This window comes from Garra rufa, chromosome 5 (assembly GCF_049309525.1).
Source record: "Garra rufa chromosome 5, GarRuf1.0, whole genome shotgun sequence".
In the NCBI taxonomy this organism is placed as follows: Eukaryota; Metazoa; Chordata; class Actinopteri; order Cypriniformes; family Cyprinidae; genus Garra; species Garra rufa.
This window is the reverse complement of record NC_133365.1, coordinates 12,750,032-12,771,073: the sequence shown is the minus strand read 5'-3', so window position 1 is coordinate 12,771,073 and position 21,042 is coordinate 12,750,032. Positions and strand designations below refer to the sequence as shown.

The window sequence follows — 21,042 nt, the reverse complement described above, 5'->3', positions numbered from 1 at the left end:
TAAATGTACTGATTTATGTGTAGAGGAGGTTGGTCTTTGTTTTGTTATTGGTTGCATAAATGTTACAGTGACTTATTTCTCTGTCAACAACACTGTGTTGTTAGCAACAATTAGTTTTTTAATAGGGTTCTGGGAAATAAATCAGAAATATTTGTGCTTGGCGAACTTTAACCTGGCGTGTTGCAGCTTGGTTGAAGTAATTATATAAATTCCCTTTTAAAGTTTGGTTTCTCTTTCTAGATGGGGAAATGTATTATATTTTAACATGCACACACCCAGCTTTCTCCCAGTAGTCTTAATATGATTGAATGCGAACCTGAGAGAATGTACTGTTCTTACTCTCTCATACTTAAATGTAAGCCTCAAGTAGTCCACACCTATTGTTTCCTAAGCCCATAATTAGACTTGTTTCATTCATCTTGTACTGTTTTTGATAATGAATGGCTTTGGCATATGTTGAATTCCACAACAAATGATTCAAAACCTTGCAGGAGTACATGAATGTGCACATCCTTAACAAGTTTCACCTAAACAACAATGGCAAAGCATAATATCACATTGTGAGACTTTTTTAAAAAACAAAACAAAAAACTTTATTAGGATAACAGTCCATTGCTTCAAAGCATTCAATCACAAAATTAAAATGGTTATGACATTAAAAGGATGAAAGGACACTAATCTGAAGACTGTAATGCTATACAATTGTGGGATTTTTACACTATTCTACACTAAATTTGTACATGTTACGTTGAAATTCCTACTATGTAATAGAAAAAAAACAGTTATAAATGAAAATGATATTACAAAATATTTACACACACACAAAAAAAATGCTTTTTTTTTGTAGCTGATAGTTCTGCTCACTTTTCTCAACAGGAATGGCAACATTTTTGAATAACAGTACAAAGTGTGAAATACTGTAAATATTGATAGGCGCTACACTACATTTTTACTATCTTTAAAAACAGTGAATTAATATAATTCGTGTTGCTGAGGAAACACCTTTTCCCTTAATGGAGGAATCTGGAGGATGTGTGAAGAAAAAGAAATGCTAAAGAAAATAACAAAAAAAAATGAAGAAAAACATTCTATTTTAAGTCCATTTGATGGTCTGCAAGACTACCAGAATCCCCTCTGAAAGAGAAGATCAAGTCTTGTGTGGAACAAGACATGTTTATTGAACTCAGAGACTCGTACGCAGAAAGTTTATGTGGATTTCTGGTGCAAAGGGCTGATGGAGATCACGCAGTTCATTCCTTGGCGGTGACGTCATTAAGTTTCAAAGACTCTTCGGTAGCCTTATTCTTCTTGTCCCGTACTTCTCCCTCCACATGCCATCCCACCAACAGCTGGTACACAATCACACCAATAATGGATCCCAGGAAGGGGGCGCAGAGGGGCACCAAAAACCAACATTGGCGGGTACTGTTTCAAACCAGAGGAGAAACACTCGTAAGTTTTAAGCACTGACAAATGCAGATCAATTCATGATGGACCTAATTAGTTAATGTTGTATGGGAATTAAATGGAAAGACTTACGTGAAGACTTCACCACCCCAACCAGCCATGGAAGTGAAAAGACGAGGCCCGAAATCCCTAGCTGGGTTGACTGCGTAACCAGAATTGAAGCCCATGGAGAGTCCAATGATAAGGACGCTGAATCCCACTGTGAAGGCCTCAAGACCTGGAGGGATTGGGTTGTTGAAGGGGTCCACAATGGCCAGGATGCATACAATCAGAGATGCTGTGCCTATCACCTGTGAAGATGGTTATATTTTAGAGATGTAAATATATTCAAGAAAAAACGAAATAATATATCAGACCAACAAATGGTATTTCTCAATTTGCAGATCATGGGTTTGTTGGTTTAATGAAAAATTAGTTACAAGTGGTTAAGCTTACTGACCTGGTCAAAAAATCCATTCAAGATGGTGAGATGTGGGTTTGGGTAAGTAGCAAAAATACCAGCGGTGGCTTTTGGCCCAACTACAAGCAACTCATTTGATTCTCCAGCATAATCGTACATTGCATCTAAAATATATAAAAGGAAAAAACTTTCAGAAAGAAGAAACACACACTTTCGACAAGAAAGAGAATTCATTTTACATAACGTACCATGGTATTCAGCAAAGATAATTGCGGCGCCCAAGAAGGATCCAAGTGTTTGGAACAGAAAGTACACAGGGAACTTTCTCCATTTTTCTCTTCCCAAGAGGCACAGAGCAAATGTAACTGCTGGATTTAAATGTCCACCTAAAAAAAGAAAAGAAAACATCATCCCATGAGTTCACCCACAAAGTGTTTTTTATGAAAAATCAGTCCAACAGCTTAGGATGCAATTTTACAGGAGTTTGCCCACCTGACACCTGGCCACAAACCAAGATTCCAAGGGTAGCAGCGAATCCAAACGCAAGGTTTACAGAGAGAAAGCGACCATGAGATTCTCCACTTAGTACCATTTGGGCCACAGCACCACAGCCAAACATCTGCAAATGTTATGAAATAAGAACGCACATTAATCACAGTTTGAAAAACAATCACTTTACCAACTAAGAGTAACTTCACATCACTGTGAGTCACAACATGTATTTTAACTGGTGATGAAAATAGCAGGTTGCTGTTTCAAACTCTAAAAATAAACAAAGTATTCCCTTTTGCTCAAACTCTACAAGTCTACAGTAACTAAGGGCTGCAATTTTTCACATAGAACATCTCAGACAGGTCATTACAAGTCCCTTCTGACAAAGAGCAATTGCAAGTTGCTGTTGAGACTTGTGGCTGAAGTTTCCATTGTAAAGGTCACCTCAAAGTGCACTGAAATACCTGTGGCATTATACCGAATTATCAGGCTCACCCAGGGTGCACTGAAGAGCTTTCACGAGAGTAAATCTCGGCAACAATGTCGACACAATTCGAAAAAAGGCATCTTACAAAACCAAAGCTTTGGCACTAAACGTATCCTTTCGATATTGATAATGACAGTTAAATACAAATTCATTTCCTTGTCATTCAATTTATTTTGCTTTTCTGCGTGACTAAAGAGCCATTGCTCCTGTTTCTGTTCTAGGAAGAACACCAACTGATGAAGTCAATACCGCAACAGTGACTTTCACAGAGAAAGAGCGTTTTCAGAGTAGCTCGTACATCGAATACCTTTTTTCTACTGTGCAAACATCACACCTGTTGAGTGCTGTAGTTATCGCATGACCTCTGTATTTAAGTATCATCTCTGGGATAACCTGTGCCACACACCTTAAAAGCAAACTATGAGTGTACTTCTCGAAATGAGTTGTTTTTACTAAAGGCCTTATGAAACTGCATAATTGCTCTGTGAAGATTTTGTCGCAGCCATTTGGTGTCAAGTGCTTCATTAATGACAGTCATATTTCATACCACTCCTGTAACTGTCATGTCACTCCCTGACTTCTTACGGCAGTGGTTTCCTTACCGCAGCTTGCCACGTGTGATGCATTTATCAAACACTCATGTAAGTGCAAAGTTTAAAAAATGTTTCCTCATAGTGATATCACTAGTTGCAAATCATGGGTCTGTCAGGCAGGTTTGTCTATTAGTCATTTTTTCCACCTTTGTGAAATATCTAAATATGTCTGCATTAATTCCAAACCTAAATTACAGACATGTTTAGAATAAGATCAAATGGATTTCAAAATGAATCCTCGGTGTTTGCAACTGCAATTCTAACAATATTGACTTAAGGTGATTCATGAAACCACAACAAACCGGTATTTATCATCGTGTGAATCGTGGCATGATGATGATAGACGTGCGCAAACAAGTATTATTCTTCAAAAGCTTTGGCACGCGCTGCTTTTTTTCTGCTTATCTGCGCTGTTTGTCTCAGAGAGAATCGCCACCACATTAGGGAGAATGTTTAAGTAAAGTTTTTCTGTTTTTCATGTAGTGTATGTCGAAAGCATTTCTGACGAAAAGGACTGAGATATTATCCTCTCTTCTTTCTTATCTTTTTACAAACGACTTCCTTTAAGCATACTTCCTCAGTGCATAATTAACATTAAATCAATAAATAACCATGCAGGAAACTTCCTTTATAAGCTGTAAAGGTACGTTTGAATTGTTTTCGAATGTTTTGCGCATACAATGAATATCATTGTATTTAAAAAAGTTCTTGTTTTGTGTTTCAAAGAAAAAAGTCATACAGGTTTGAGTGAGTTTTAAAATGGTCAGTTTTAACTGATTTTTGGATAGTTTCTGAAGTATTTCTTGCACTGAGGACTGCAAGAAACTAAAACACACTAATGTAAGATTTGGATTCCAGAATCCAACGTGTGCACAATAATACAGATATAAATGCAATTTGCACTAATTCACCACTCAAATCATGTGCATGTGCTAAAGTAAACATTACAGTCTGTCTTTGTCATCAATCTGAATTGGAAGAAAAGCAAGTGATGCTCTACTGTAACTCTCTTGTGTGCACTCTTGTGTTACACTACAATATAACATTTATTTCTGACTTTTATTACTGATTATATCAGACACAAACATGCTGTTTCAGACTATTTGACTGCAACCTGTATTATTTGACTGTATTAAGTTACACTGACCTCAGCTTTGATGCTGACAGTATGTAATTAATGATTGAGGAGAAATACCCACCACTAAGATGAGAGTCCCCAAGCATTCGGCCAGTCCCTGGCGCAGTAGCTTGTTGCGGATCTGGAAAGTGTGTGCAAGCTTATCCAGCATGGACTTTTGCCAACCCATCTTTCAAGCAGGTCCAGATGTCTTCCTTTGCCTATGTGAAACAACCTGTATGTCCCTCAGAGATGAATGTTCATGTGAAGGCCAGAGCTCAGCTCTTATAGACATGATAGACCAGGACCAGCCCTTTATGCTTCTGCCTGCCCCCTTACACACTTCTTCACACACACACACACACACGCACACAAACATGAACACTCACCTATACACCACATTAACTCCCTCGATCCCTCCCTGTATTATTCACGTATGAACTCACACCCCTTCACACTGCATTCCTGTCTTCTCTATTATAGAACAAGTTCTTCCCCTTTTTTTTCTCTTCCCTTTTTCTCGCATCTTTGTGTTTTTGAAAACTGCTGAAACTTCATCACCCAATATTAAGCCTTTTATTTTAAAAATGGGCCGGGTGTGAAATTTTCGAATTAGATTAGACTAATCTCTAAAGGGCCAGTAGTAGGAGAAGAGTTTCATTTTGAGTTAAGATAAAACGTGACTAAGGCTCTGGCTCCAGGAATGGGCAGGGTCATTTGCTTAGTTGTATATGATTCATTAAATATGTTGCTAATGATGCTGATTAGACATAAAATGAATCTAAACATATCATTACTTATTACTGAAAGACATAATTGTTTTGCTTTTTTACAATTTCAAGGCTATAAATATTCTGAAATAGTTTTTTATATCATCTATTATTTTTTAAGTACGCTGTGACACAGAATGTTTACTCCAGTGGTCGCCAGCCCATCAATCATGATTAACTGATAGATCTGTCCCAGTAGCTCCAAAAAATAACAGAAAAATAAGTACAAAAATGACATAGTCCCTGAATAATGTTTAGAACTTCCTGAACAGTGAAAAGTGATGCTGTGTAAGGGTTCACATTTGTAGTTTGGTTCGTTTGGTTCATTTGGTTCATTTGATCCGGACCAAAATGAAAATAATACATTTGGCTCTTGGCCGCTTAGCATTCACACAGACATTTCTGACAGGGAACCTAAAGATACCGCACATAAAGGCATAGTTATATGTTCACAACCTGATTGGTCGGGTTGAATTATGTACATTTCGTGACGGAACTCACCAAACACCCCAAACAAAAGGAAAAGGTCAGTGTTGCCAAACAATGTTAAAGTAGCCCAATTTCGCGGGAAAATTGGACTACTTTAACATTGTTGCCGCAGGTGTTTTTTCATGTCCGCAGGTTGAAACAACCCCAATAATGCTATCTTTATCTACTGGAATGCGATCTTTATTGGGGGACCCCTCTCAAAATGTCATTGGGCTAGTTTTGGGCTAGTTTTGAGTAGCAACTGGGCGGGATTTGTTGTGAAAACCTGGTAACCCTGGAAAAGGTGCGTTCGACTTTAGTGGCGCTGCCAGTGTATGACATCAAAGTAGCCATTCACTGATCACCGCTTTAAGTCGAATACACCTAATGCCGTCCACTGGACTAAGCGCGCTGATTGTTGCATGCTTATGATTTTATTTTCACCACCTTCGAACTCACAAAAGCTCATAAAAAGGCACTTTACCATCACGTTGCTTCACGTTTGCCCTCTGCTCATTTTGTTTTGGATACACCGCTTGTTCCCTTCCTGCAATCATGTCACATAGCGTTGCATCTTGTCTTTACTCCCGGTTTTTGGTTCGTTCAGAAGTATTCGGTCCGTGTTGTGTTCATATTTCATTCAAACTGCACCAGAGTTCTTTTGGAAGCGAACTGACACCCATCTTTTTAGCGGTCTTGGTCCGCTTGTTTGGTGCGCACCATGGTTCGGATAGCAGTGTTCACACTTACTCAAATGAACCAGAGTTTCTTTTAATCGAACCAAACAAGTGTGAACACACCCTAAGATGGGACACAGAATTGCATTCATTCATAAAATGCTAATAGCAGTACCTTCGGAAGCTTCAGTGATTAGGCGTTTTACTGTTAACAATGGCATTTTTTTTAATCTGCTCACAATATGTTACACTGAGTTAGAGTTTTCCTGGTTGCATTAGTTTTAAAGGGCCTATTTTGCCTCTTTTTACAAGATGTAATATTGGTCTTGGGTGTCCCCAGAATCTATCTGTGAAGTTTCACCCCACAGATCATTAATTATAACGTGTGGAAAATGTCCTTTGGGGACATTGTTGTTTGGGGCTTGTCTGAAAAACAGCTGTTTAAATGCACATATGCTGCATCTCTGCTTTGCATACCTACAGCAATAAAAAGTTGGTAGAAGCAACATATGGAAAGCCAAAAACACAGAAAGTAGGACGAAACAGCGCGTTACAGAGGTCGCTGTACAGGCACTGATCGATAAAAATACATTTATAACCTCCATGTTATCAATGTATTTTTTACCTCAGTGGCTCAGATGAAAATGAGACTCTTATGTTAAGTCTTACACTCAAACACAAAACACCGGGATTGCTTATGAGACATTGTTGATGTTGCAGCAGCTTGAGTGCAGAGGCATGGAGGACAGTGTACAACCAAACACAACTCGCTGAGGGCGAAAACTATGGCAATGCAAGACTGTCAGTCAGCGGTCGTGGACGCGCCTAAACAATGTGACATAACACTGCTTTGAGAATTAAAACCGCATGCCTATTGAGACTGGTTTGGTTTAATGGTTTAATGGGGATTAAAAAATAAGGAGTGGGTGGATTTTTATCATTGTAGGGTGGTTTCCAACACACATTTATGTCCAAACACCATGTAAAAGTGGATTTTGCATAATAGGTGTCATTTAAAGTTTAAAACCAAAGCATTTAATGTAAATCAAATACAATTAAATTTAGAACCATACGTGGGAACTAAAGTTTTTTTTTTTCTTTTTTTTGCTCCAAATGCACAGTCAGCATTTTTTAATTTGATTTTGACCGGGTCTTTATTCCAGAATAGCACACATTTGCATTGCAAGTATTTGCTTAAATGTAATTTGCGTTTAACTATTATGATGTCTGTAAAGAAAAAATAGTTACAAGGGCCTGATTGTATTGTAAAGTTATGAGAAATATTAGAAATGCATTGGCATGAAATAACCCTGTTGCTGTCTAGAAACACAATGCAGCTAAAGCCACAAATCTGACCATGTTCTTCTTTTTAAATCTAAGGGTTACCCCTATTACACTTAAGTTTCATGAAATCTTATTTTAGACCATGCCATGTGATTTTGTTTAGAGGCTAACTAATAGTTACTCATATTATCCAAGCATCCTTGCAGTTTGTCTCGTGCTGCCCCATTCATGTTTTGTCTCCACACGCATTCCCACTTCATCCAGATGGAAGACTTTTAAATGTTTGATCCCACATTTCTTTGACTTCTTTAAACTTCATTTCACCTTTACCATTTTTATCAAATGTCTTACTTAAAAAAAATTAAACAAACCAAAAAAATATGCTCTTAAGTCGATTATTTTTCTGTCAACAGGTATTTAAGGACTATCAGTTTAGTCACCTACGCTTGTCATCAACACACCGATTTATACTGTTTTTGCTAAAAAAATATTTTTAAAACGCCACTGGGTGTTATTTGACTTCTAATTACAAGATTAGCCAAAAATATATTGTTTTGTAGTGTTCCATACTGTGTTGAAGGCTATGTCAATTAGCACCCCATTATCAATATACATTATTCTTTAAAAAATACCTGACACGTTTTGAAGAACACAGATAAACAATATATTGTTGCAATGGTGAGTTTACTGTCTTCATGTTTCACCAGAGAAAATGTTTAGATCTGCTTTATATTCATTTATATTCAGTGGTACATATTTGACACTGGACCACAAAACCAGGCAGAAATCATCTGAAAGCTTAATAAATATTTTTTCTATTGATGTATAGTTTGTTAGGATATAAGACAATATTTGGCCAAGATACAACTATTTGAAAATCTGGAAAATCTGAGGGTGCAAAAAAATCTAAATACTGAGAAAATTGCCTTTAAAGCTGTCAAAATGAAGTTCTTAGCAATGCATATTACTAATCAAAAATTGCGAAAGGTTCCCAGTAGTACTTGCGAAATTGCGAGAAGTACAGAGGTCCAGGTTGTCAGAAAGACGCTTTACATTTCTGGTCTCCAGTGTTCCTAATCAAACTAAGGCACAACTTAACCCTGCACACATTTTTATATTTGGTTATATTTGAAAAGTTTCAGTTTAATTGAACAATGTGGAAAGTTGTCATTCCCGTAAATAACCGTATTGTGTGTGTGTGTGTGTGTGTGTGTATAAACGTATGAATTTGCATTGTCATTCAGTCCGTCTGCAGTTTTGGTTTCAATCAGATATGTTTTATGTCAAATTTCACAAAGCTAAAGTCAAAACTTTTTGTTTTTGGTTTAAATCTTGAAATAACACAACCTAATTCAAACCAAAACCAAATACTCAAGCTACATGTGTGCAGCATCTTTGTTCATCATTAAAGATGCAGTGGCTGCCTCTGATTTTAAATGGCTACAGATATTTTTGTTTAAGGCTAGTTTGCCTGAGCAAATAAACAATAAGAAAATGATAACATGTTACAATAGTCATCCCCAGCACAGCGTTTTCACACTTCTATCATCAGGCAGACGCCACAGAAGACATCAAGACTGAACAGTTTTTGCCCACAGGCCATCAGGCTTGGGAATAAACACCCATCCGCTGGCCCTCCCCCCATAATTGCAGACACAGTTTACCCTCTGATTCCCTCTGAACCTCTGAGAGGTGTCCACTACCTCATCCTGGCTAAACTCATACTGTACACACATGATGCAAATAACATCAGAGACAGACTACCCCAGTATACTTTGTGCATACCCTTTTCATTACAACTACATGGACCCAATTTACCTCTACAGGTCTTTGCACAAACGTGTCTTCCTTGTTTACGTTACACTTTTTACATGCAACAATTTTGTTTCTTGCATTGTGTTGCACTATTGGTAATCTAGTAATTTCAGCAATTTTGTAATTGCAAATTTGTAATTGAGATGTTATTCTTATGTCCTTAACTTCAGGTTACAAGTCCAACTCGTTAACCATTAAGCCACGACTGTTGTTGTCTAAAAAAACACTAAAGCTAAAGCATATCATATATGTATTAGCTTTCCAGTGATGTATGGTTTGCTAAGATAGGGCAATATTTGGTCGAGATACAACTATTTAAAAATCTGAAATCGGAGGGTGCAAAAAAAATTTAAAACTGAGAAAATCGCTATTACAGTTGTCCAAATGAAGTTCATGGCAATGCATATTACTTATCAAAAATTAAGTTTTGATATATTAACAGTAGCAAATTTGCACAATATCTTCATGGAACATGTTCTTAATATCCTAATGGTTTTTGGCAGAAAAGAAAAATCTATCATTTTTGACCCATGTATTGTTGGCTATTGCTACAAATATACCCATGCTACTTATGACTGGTTTTGTGGTCTAGGGTCACATACAAAAAAATAAATAATAAATAAATACATTCACACTTATACATATACTGTATTCTCACAGTATGTTTCCTGATGCTTATGTAATGTAAAATAAGGGCCTGGTCGTCTCTACACACACAGACACATAACAGGAAACATGTATTAACATACCAGTAAACCACTGTCAAATATGACAGGTGAGAAAATACGTACACTCTCATTTGTGGTGTGGACTGTTAGTCAAATAGTATCTAATAACATTTTTAAATATCTAATAATTTTCATTATTTATATTCATTTTATTTATACCCTTCAATTCAATTCCACTTAACACGATGCAAATCGTTGCAAAGCAACTGTTCAGAAAATGTAGTTTTTTTTCTACAATATTTTTAGTGGCTTACTAGTGGTGACTATGTCAAGTTGATGTACAAATGCCATAGATGTATTGTGAAATCAGTAACTGACGTAATCAAACAGACGATTAACACTATTACCGGTAATGATTATATGTTGCAAGCAAACTTAGGCCTATAACTAAATTTTGTAGTGCTTTATGTTGGCATCATATCTTCTTGGGTATTCTGAATCCAGACTGAAGTTTGTGTAATTCCTAGTTACAACAGGATGTTAATCCCGTGGCAGAAACAGAGAAATAGAGAAATAGCTGCAGTTCCAACCAAGCAAAAATGATGTGTTCAGTCCAAGCTAAAGAATGTTAATGTGCATTTGATCAGCTGTAACTGAAGAACAAGGTTATGAGACACATTGTGTGAATGCTTGGCTAAAGAGAAAGTCTTTAATCTAGATTTAAACATAGAGTGTGTGTCTGAATTTTGAACGTTAGAAAGGCTATTTCAGAGTTTGGGAGCCAAATGCGAAAAAGCTCTCCTTCCTTTAGTGGATTTTGCTATGTCTTTTAAATATTACCTTTCATGTCTTTTAAATGTTTTAATGTGCTTCTATGAATATAATCCATGTAAAGGCTATGTTGAGCAGGAGCCCTCTAAAAAAATTCCTGATATCTATTTTTGTGTACTTCTTGTAGGCTTAATTTAAGTTCAGATATGTTAGATGGGTTAAGTCGGGTACAGAATTAAATTAGTGCTGCTTTCAGATAATGGCTGGGTGTTCTGGTAAATCCTTTTTAAAAAAAAAACTATAAAAAAAAACATAATCCATGGATTAAAAAGAAATCTCTTGAATTATGGACTAATTTGTCAATTTACCTATTGAGTAAAATCTGTTATAAATCTCTCTATTGTTTGCCTCTTTATCCTTCTTTGCCTTTTACAAATTAACATGATGAGAGTACTTCAAACTTAAAAAGCATGATAGAGGAAGTTCAGAGTACGAAAACAAGAACTTACAAGAAGCACAGCTTTGGCTGAGTAAAGTGGTTCAACCCTTGTTCTATGTTTGAATGTTGCCCTATGTATAATAGGTGTTTATTAAGTTAAAACAAATATGTCATGATAAATCGCTTGTGTTGTTCCTCATACCTACATAAGTAATTTTGAATAATAGTGTCACCTAAATGAAAAAAAAAACATAGGGCATATATTAGAGCTGGCAAGAGATGAAAATATTTAATTGGATTAATCACACATTTTTCTGTGATTAATTGTGATTAATCGCACACTTCATGAAATTAGGCATACACCATTTATCTTGTTTAACATGTCAATTTTGCCATTAGCCATATCCAGCAAGGAAAAACAAAAGATTGAAGGGTGATTCTCACAAAACTGCTCCAGAAGGAAAAATGATGCATTAAGAGCCAGGGGGTGAAAACTTTTGAACAGAATAGAGATGTGTACATTTTTCTAATTTTGCCTGAATATCATGTTTTTTTTTTTTTTTTTTTCATTTTGTTCTGCCTTTCAGAGGCCACAGGAGATTTAGAATTTACAATTTACCCTGATTTTCAAATTCAAAAAGTTTTCACCCCCCAGCTCTTAATGCATAGTTTTTCCTTCTGAAGCATCAGTGAGCATTTGAACCTTCTATAATAATTGCATATGAGTACCTCAGTTGTCCTCAGTGTAAAAAGATAGATCTCAAAATCATACAGTCATTGTTTGAAAGAGTTTAAATACACAAAAATACTGGAAAAAAAAAAAAAACAGAATTTGTGGGACCTTAAAGATTTTTCTGAAGAATAGTGGGCAGTTTAACTGTTCAGGACAAACAAGAGACTCTTGAGCAACTATCCTAAAAAAAAAACAACAAAAAAAAAACAGCTGTGGATCATTCAGGTAACAACACAGTAAGAATCAAACATACGTTAACTTTTGAACAGGGTAATTTTTTATAAATTCAACTATTATTTTCTCTTGTGGACTATATGTAAAGGTCTTTTATGTAAAATATATTATTTAAGTCAGTTTTAAATAAAAAATAACATGCATTTTGTATGAACCCTCTTATTTTGGTAAAATAATTAACATTTTGCAGATTCTGCAAGATGTATGAAAACTTTTGACTTCAACTGTATATATATATTCCAAGTCAAAGACTTTCTGAAACATAAATTGCCTGTTTGGAATGCGCTACACATTTGACTAAAACATATCTATATGAAATTTAGATTTTCAACTTACTACTTATTTATTCTTTACTTTCAACTTACTACTTATTAACAGTATTTTAGCTTTGTGTGTAGCTTTTGAGGACAATGCTTATTGAATGACCGAAACTGAAACTAATACAAGGTCTGCATCTCTATGCAGGTACATATTGCAAGTCCATGCAAGCAGAGAATCCTGTCCAACTTGGGGAAACTTATAACCAAAAAAAAGTACATGAAAACACTATGACTAAAGTTTTCCCCCTACACAATGACTGACTCCACCAAAAAAAAAAAAAAAGTCAGTACACCCTGTGTAAAAGCCATTGCATAACCTGGCGCTAATAGGACTGCCTTTAAGCTGCAGCTTAGAGTGTGAGAAACAAATGTGGAACAAGCTGCTCAACAAGGTTCTGAGAAATTATTGCTAAATGTAATAAATCATGATATCAGCCATCGCATCTTTTGCATTACTGCAATGCAAAAGTTCCTAATTTGGAACTTTTTAATTGCACTTGTGCCAGTCATGTGAGCAAGATGTATGAGAATAACACACAAGAGCACCAAAGGAAACAGGGGTGGCATAATGAGCCAAGTGCATATTATTCTTGCTCATGGGCATAAAGCATTGGGTGCATTGTAATGCAATTTGGGAGACAGACTGTTTACGGTCTAAAGGGAGGTTTGTGACAGCAACAGGCTGGAACAAGCTCACACACTTTCAAACCATATTGGATCCAGACATGACAGGTGTGGCTCTTTTGAAAAGCTCTTTTGAAATTCTTCTGTATGGAGGACAGAGTCACAGCTAAAAGATGACAGCACAGTTTTTGGCGCTTAAAATGAACTCAAATAGAAAGATTGATCACTGTCTTCTCAAGAAACACTATTGACAAATCTGCAATGTTAACACAATTGTACAGTTGTGACATATATATACACATTATATATATATATATATATATATATATATATATATATATATACAGTGGGTTCGGAAAGTATTCAGACTCCCTTTAATTATTCACTCTTTGTTATATTGCAGCCATTTGCTGAAATCATTTAAGTTCATTTTTTCCCTCATTAATGTATGCACAGCACCCCATATTGACAGAAAAACACAGAATTGTTGACATTATTAAAAAAGAAAAACTGCTGCTTATATTTTTTGGAAACTGTGATATATATATATATTTTTTAAAATCACTTACTGACCCCAAGCCTACAAACAGTAGTGTATATTTACTGATTTAACTTTTTGGGAAAAAATGGAATGGCAAACTGCTTATCAGGTTACTGTGAATGTTTACCACACTACATTTTTCACATCATGTTTCCGCCTTGAAAATGTTTCCTGTGGTTTAAATACCAGCCCAAACCAGCCCAAACCAGCCAACCTGCACAGAGTTCTCTCAAAAGTATGTATTTGAGTTGAACAGCAATAGTATTACTGAAACTGATTAATGGATACTGGTTGACATGTCTAACTTTCAGATCATGTCTTTATGGGTTTCTGTCATGCCATTGTGAAATCACAACTGTTATGCAAAAAAGTTCCTAGTTTCCAAAAAGAAGCTTTTGAAATAGAATGACTCACCAGATTTTAGCAGAAACAATGGACACGTCAACATTCACACTTCAAATATGAATGAAAAATCTAATGAATGATGATGTTTGGATCAGCTACGTAGGGTAAAAGGAAGTATTACAATAACTTCTAGCCATTTGTCAACTCTTTCTACCAGGTGACTGTGTAGGCAGTTCAGGAGAATAAATAAAGTATATAAGTTCTATAAATGTATAAACTTTCTAAACTATCACATAAAAAACAGCTGTGGATCATTCAGGTAACAACACAATATTAAGAATCAAACTTGAACGGGGTCATTTTTATAAATTCAACTATTATTTTTTCTTGTGGACTATATGTAAACATCTTTTATGTAAAATATCTTATTCAGGTCAGTTTTAAATAAAAAAAAAAAATTACATGAATTTTGTATGATCTCTCTTATTTTGGTAAAATAATTAACATTTAGCAGATTCTGCAAGATGTATGTAAACTTTTGACTTCAACAGTATATGCATGTACACGTTTACTGAAAAATTACTGAAAGAAGTTCCAAGTCAAAGACTTTCTGAAACACAAATTGCCTGTGGAATGTACTATGATGTTCTATATAATGTTCTATAAATGTATAAACTTTCTAAACAACATGTATCAGCATTTTGAGGCAGGCATCTCAATGAAATATTTGTGGAGAAACATGATTGTAATCCCAGTGTGATCTTATGAATATTTGCATACATTTATGTAAAACTGGGCTCTACCACACGTTTAAATTACATTTGCACATACTAAAAATACAATATTGAAGTAAAATATAAATCATTTACATATGGTCAATTTACTGAAAGGGTCAAAAGATTATGTATCCTTATTTAGCCTATTTTTTACATTTATAACTTCCTTCAGAGTGCTGCTGTTTGTGCATGACAAAGATCTGCAAAGATGTAAAGCACAAAATCTTATCTGTCTTTTTCTCTATATCAGTAAGCACATTACAGCTTACTAAAATGTATCCTTTTTCATGTAATCACCCTATCTACGGTATGGAATTAATAAAACAGCTTGTAAACTATGACTTTACTATGACTTTGAATGAGGCCAGATTGTTATTTAACTAGAAACTCTGCATATTGGCAAAAATGGTTAAATATGCACTACACTACACTAAAAATGCATGATATTTTGCTACCTGATCTCATGACGAAAACTTTTCGCAAGATGTGAAATACGTACCAATAAGTGCATATCACTGCAGTTTCCAACAGAAATGAATACTAGTGATGGTAAAACTTTGACCACTTGTAATCTCTATCATATTCAGTTATGATCACAGCTTAATATGTTTTGTTTTCCAGATGTAACAAGTTTGCAATGTAGCTCAGCCAGCAAGGAATTGGATTTAGGATGTGTAATCCTTGGGTATGAATACCGTTAAAACAAAAACTCACAATGAAAGAGCAGAAAGAATGAAAAACAAGCTAAAACAGCATGCTTTCGATTATGTCTTTGCATTACATTCACTTTTGTTCATACTCTTGGATAGTTTAGGTGTAGGCCAGATGGTACGTTATTTCAAAACATCACGGACCATTAGAATTATAGCGCTACTCGATGGAAATTCCAATTCAGAACTTTGGTGACGTGTTCAAAACCAACATCACATAGAAGTATCATATGTATGCTCATCAGTTCTGGGGGAAAACTTCAGGACTGTCAGCCCAAATCCGATTTTGTGCATATCGGGATGGAATCTGATTTGAATAACTGACTGTCCACACAGTCATATCACAACTGTTCATATGTGCGTTGGTGTCTATGGCAATTCCGTTGCGTTGTTATGCCAATGCTAAAAACAACAATAACAGCGATACAGTTTGCAGTATATATGCTGTTTTGCGATATGACAACGTTGCCATCGTGCTGGATTAGATTTAATTTTCTAAAGCAGAAACGCCAAGAAGCTGGAATGTGCAACTTTATTCTGTTCTGGTTTCAAACTCAAGGAGGTGCGTATACTAGCCGTACATTATCTTTTCCTGTTTGATTTGCAGTTTGCAACAACACACGCTTGTTTCTGCAAAGACGTTTGTTATATTTTCCACAAAAATTACTTTACGTTTTACGTCGCATGAAAATGTAAAAAGCTTCACCAAATCCGATTTGACCATTCAGACTGAAACGGACTTCTAGAAGTCCGGTTTGAATAGGATTCCATAAATGTAGCTTGAAAAAGATTTGACCAAATCAGATTTCATGTTGTTCTTTGCTGTTCAGATTACCTAAATATGATCAGATTTCAATCAGATTTGCATTAAAAACGGATTTAGGCTGACAGTCTGAATAAGGCTATAGAATTATAGCGCCACTCAATGGAAATTCAGAACTGCGTTGAGGCATTCAAAACCAACGTAACATCTATTCTGGGGGAGGACTAACATTTTTTTAGCACCATTCAGTGGACATTTCACATCGAATATGTCTCGAAACATACATGGCAGTGAGTATTTTTGTCTCGCGAGAAAGTTCCCACAAGTACATTTTCGTCATGAGATCAGGTTGCTTTTCTCTTAATTATGTCATATGTGTTTAAATAAATCTCCTAATTTTTATTACAAAAAAAAGTCTAGGGAAACAGTTTAAAATTTGTATGTAATGTTCTAAAAAATGATTTAAATGAATATATCGACAACACTTTGACTGAGAGTTGTAAAAAGTCTTATAAGGAGAGACTAAGCAATATCCCACATTAGATTAATGTTAAACAAAGCTGTTTGTCGAATTATGACTCAGAAGTTATCTGTTATTTATTTTTACATTACAAACTGAAAACATTGATTACAGTATTGACACATGACGTGAGACTACTGCTTGTGTACATACTGAGGGGGTGAGCTTCAAGGTTTCTCGTTCTCTCTTAGAATCCTCTAATTACCTCATCCGGATTCCTGCTGCAACAAGTTTTGTACTTCTGTCCGGGCTGTTGTCCAGAAGTACAGTTGTCCCTGACAACTCAGGAAACAACAAAAGATTTCAGCAAGGACACATACTATGCTTTATCCTCAGTGAAACTAAACTAAGCCAAACAAACATTTTCCTGTCTTTACATAACACATTTCTTCATTTAAACTTAGTTTTCTTCACTAATTACGTCTGTCTAAATTGAACTATTTTTTAATGATTGATCACATGGTTACTTAACATTGACCTTCATACTAAAACAGCTGTTATTTCTTTTCAGAGAGCACACAATTCAAGGGCCTGGTGTGTAAGCAATTATGTTCAAAGAAACTGTAACAGACAAAATGTTTCGTAACATTCTTCAAAAGGACTTTATGTAACAAATCATTTACAGTTATGTTTACACACTAAAACGGGATCTTGAGACACCAACAACTAAACCTGAAAATCAGGTTTTTTGTCTTTCTTGAAAAGTCGGTGTACTCCCACCTGAGCTCATCCTCTGTCAAGGCATCAATTAGAAAATCTAAATCATCCTGTCGGTTAGATTCAGTCCACACCTGTATTCTTAGAACTTGTGTACCTGATATCTTTATAAACATCTGACATCTTCTAGTTCCATTGCAACAAAAAAAAAAAAGAAAAAAAAGAAAGAAAAACTGGTACAGCAACCTCACTTCAACCAGAAATCTGTTTTCAGACAGGCCTATCTCTAATTTTCTCATTCTAGCATGTTTCTTTTGCATTCCACCATTCCACGAACCCAAGGTAATCAACTTCAAAATAAAATAGTGCCACTTGTACTGTTTATTTAAAGGTTTACTTGTTTGACAGACCCTCTTCAACCAGTTGTTTATCCAGAATTCTAATTCCTCCTCACACAAAGTGTTGAAAAAGTTCATGTTCTTGGCTCACTCCTTTTCATAATACGCATGTGTCACTTTGCTCATACATCCATTGTCATGGTCTCAGTTATCATCACTCCCTTTCCATTTGCACTGCATGAACTTGTTTACTCCAGCTAAACTAATCGTAACTGAAGCAAAACTGTGCAAGCAGGTCATATTTACATACTGAAATTGACGGTGCTCTTGAGAAATGCTTTTAAACACACATTAACACAAGCATTTTTCTATGGAAGTTTGTTTCCGTCACAGGATAAAAAAAACAACAACTAATTGTTATCTCACACTATAAATTATGAATTGCAAGATTTGAACTCAGAAATGTGAGATACAAAATAAATGTTAAAACTTTAAAACAAAATCGTGTCAAAATAAAAAAGCAACTTTGGAAGATAGCACCGAATATTTAACCATAGCAAAAGTAAATGTCTTACTGAAAATATTTCTCTGATTTTATCCATTACTTAAAGCAGTAGTTCACTTTCAGAACCAAAATTTACAGATAATGTTCTCACCCCCTTGTCATCCAAGATGTTCATGTCTTTTTTCTTCAGTCGTAAAAAAATGCTGTTTTTTGAGGAAAACATTTCAGGATTTCTCTCCATATAATGGTCTTCTACGGTGCCCCTGAGTTTGAACTTCCAAAATGCAGCTTCAAAGGGCTCTAAATGATCTAAATGGTCTTATCTAGCAAAACAATCAGTTATTTTCTAAACTTATATACTTTTTTATTCTCAAATGCTCGTCTTGCCTAGCTCTGTGTGAAGTCTGTGTATTCTAGTTCATGACAGTTAGGGTATGTCGAAAAACTCCCATCTCATTTTCTCTTCGTTGTGCTAGTTAAAACCCTTCTTTCCTCAGCTGTGATCATTTAGAGCCCTTTGAAGCTGCATTTTGGAAGTTTAAACTCAGGGGCACCATAGAAGTCCATTATATGGAGAGAAATCCTGAAATGTTTTCCTCAAAAAACATAATTTCCTTACGACTGAAGAAAGAAAAACATGAACATCTTGGATGACAAGGGGGTGAGTTCATTATCTGTACATTTTTGTTTTGAAAGTGAACTACTGTACTCCTTTAAAAGAATCTATAATTTCATTCGTCAATCTGTAGCAGTTTGGATAGTTCTGTAATGCTTTGCTATATAGCAGAAAACACTAGCAAGGTTTAAATGCAGTGAAGCATGTTTAACATTGTGTTACTGTGTGCCCTGCTACTATAACTTCTGTTTTATAAAATTAGCGATGTTATTTACATTAAGACCTCTTATGAATTATATTGGAAAAACTATGAGAAACACGTGAACAAAGACCGTTTTGAACAGTCAATGTTCAGAAATTATTTCAAGAAAGTTAAAGCATTCTAGCATGTCTGTTTACCTCCTGTTCTGTGAGATGTGTGTGAAAGAAGGGAGGGGTGTGTTGTGTCAGTTCTGTGTTTTTTCTGAAAGTCTGAATGTGTTTCAACATTTGTTTTTCCACATTGTTTTGAACAATGTTTTGCTGTGTTCACTGGCAAACTCCAAAGCGAGTATATTTTTAATTAATTAATTTATACATAGGCAGAGGGTGAACCAACTCCATGGTAAAGCTTAAAGGGATAGTTCACCCAAAAATGAAAATTTGATGTTTATCTGCTTCCCCCAAGGGCATCCAAGATGTAGATGACTTTGTTGAATTTTTAACTCAAACCGTTGCAGTCTGTCAGTCATATAATGGTGGTCAATGGGCACCAAATCTTTGAGAGTAAGAAAACATACACATACAAAACCAAATTAAACCCTGCGGCTCGTGACGATATATTGAGGTGTTAAGACACAAAATGATCGGTCTGTGCAAGAAACTGAACAGTATTTATATCATTATACGTTATATTAAGCCATACAAGTCTTTATATTATAATACCCAGGGATTCCGTTAAAAAAAATGACCTAATTTGAACGCTGAAAGTTTGTTTCATACCAAAACCTGCTCTATCTTGTCTGCCGGCATGCTGTCAGTGTCCTCTTTGCTCTGCGATGTATTTTTCATTAGTTTAAGGTTTACCAATACTGTACATGACATGAGAACAGTTAGCTTTTTAGGTTTGTATGTTATAGACTCACTAACTTTAACGTTAGTTTTAGCCAGAGATACCTTGCTGAAGCACAAGATGACATTAACATTCTATTTGATGAAACTTGTAACTTAATGAGAGTATGACAACCAGCTAATGACTGTTGAATAATTAAACACATTTCCATATTCCATTGCCTGTCCTCTCAGGATACCTGGATTCAGTCAAAGGCACCTCGTTTTTGCAACATAAACACCATTAAACCAATGAGAGTTTTGGATCTTCCAGTGTTTCTCTATTCTGAAACCTAAAGATGTCTGAGTTCCAATTCCTGTGCAACTGAAACTCAACTGCCACTGACTCATCCGTATTCGAGGGGAGGGGCTTACCAATTTAAGTTAAAGGGGTCATCGGATGCAAAACCAACTTTTACATGTTGTTTGAACATTAATGTGTGTTGGCAGTTTGTGTACACAACCACCCTACAATGATAAAAATCCACCCAGTGGTATTTTTTAATCTTTAAAAGTAATATCCCCTTTTTAAAATCAGGTCATTTTTAGCTTCTTGTCGTTGTGATGAAACACAGTTGATTGACATGAGCGCCTTACCTTAGACCCACCCTCACCGAGCTGAAACAATCTGAATACGATTGCCATTGTGTGACTCAGGTGCAGAGGAAGAGTCTAATTGAGCGATTGAGGTTGTTCTGTTGTTGGATGTAATAATGAACATAGCAGTAGTCATTTACTACATTACTTAACATCTGAGCTGCTTAAGAGGCAGAGGACAACCTTACTTTTGTTTTTAAAAGGAAAGCGCCGATTCCGATCTACA

At 35.6% G+C, this 21,042-nt stretch overlaps 1 protein-coding gene across 1 annotated transcript; it reads right to left on the bottom strand.

Annotated features, from left to right (window-relative positions):
- Positions 1-564: 564 nt before the first annotated feature.
- Positions 565-4,830, bottom strand: aqp3a (aquaporin 3a). Its single transcript, XM_073839723.1, has 6 exons — positions 4,639-4,830; positions 2,360-2,486; positions 2,116-2,253; positions 1,907-2,031; positions 1,540-1,757; positions 565-1,425 (listed from the first exon to the last, which is right to left on the bottom strand). Exons 1-6 carry the CDS (start codon positions 4,744-4,746, stop codon positions 1,251-1,253), a joined length of 891 nt encoding a protein of 296 aa, XP_073695824.1. The 5' UTR covers positions 4,747-4,830; the 3' UTR covers positions 565-1,250.
- Positions 4,831-21,042: the final 16,212 nt, after the last annotated feature.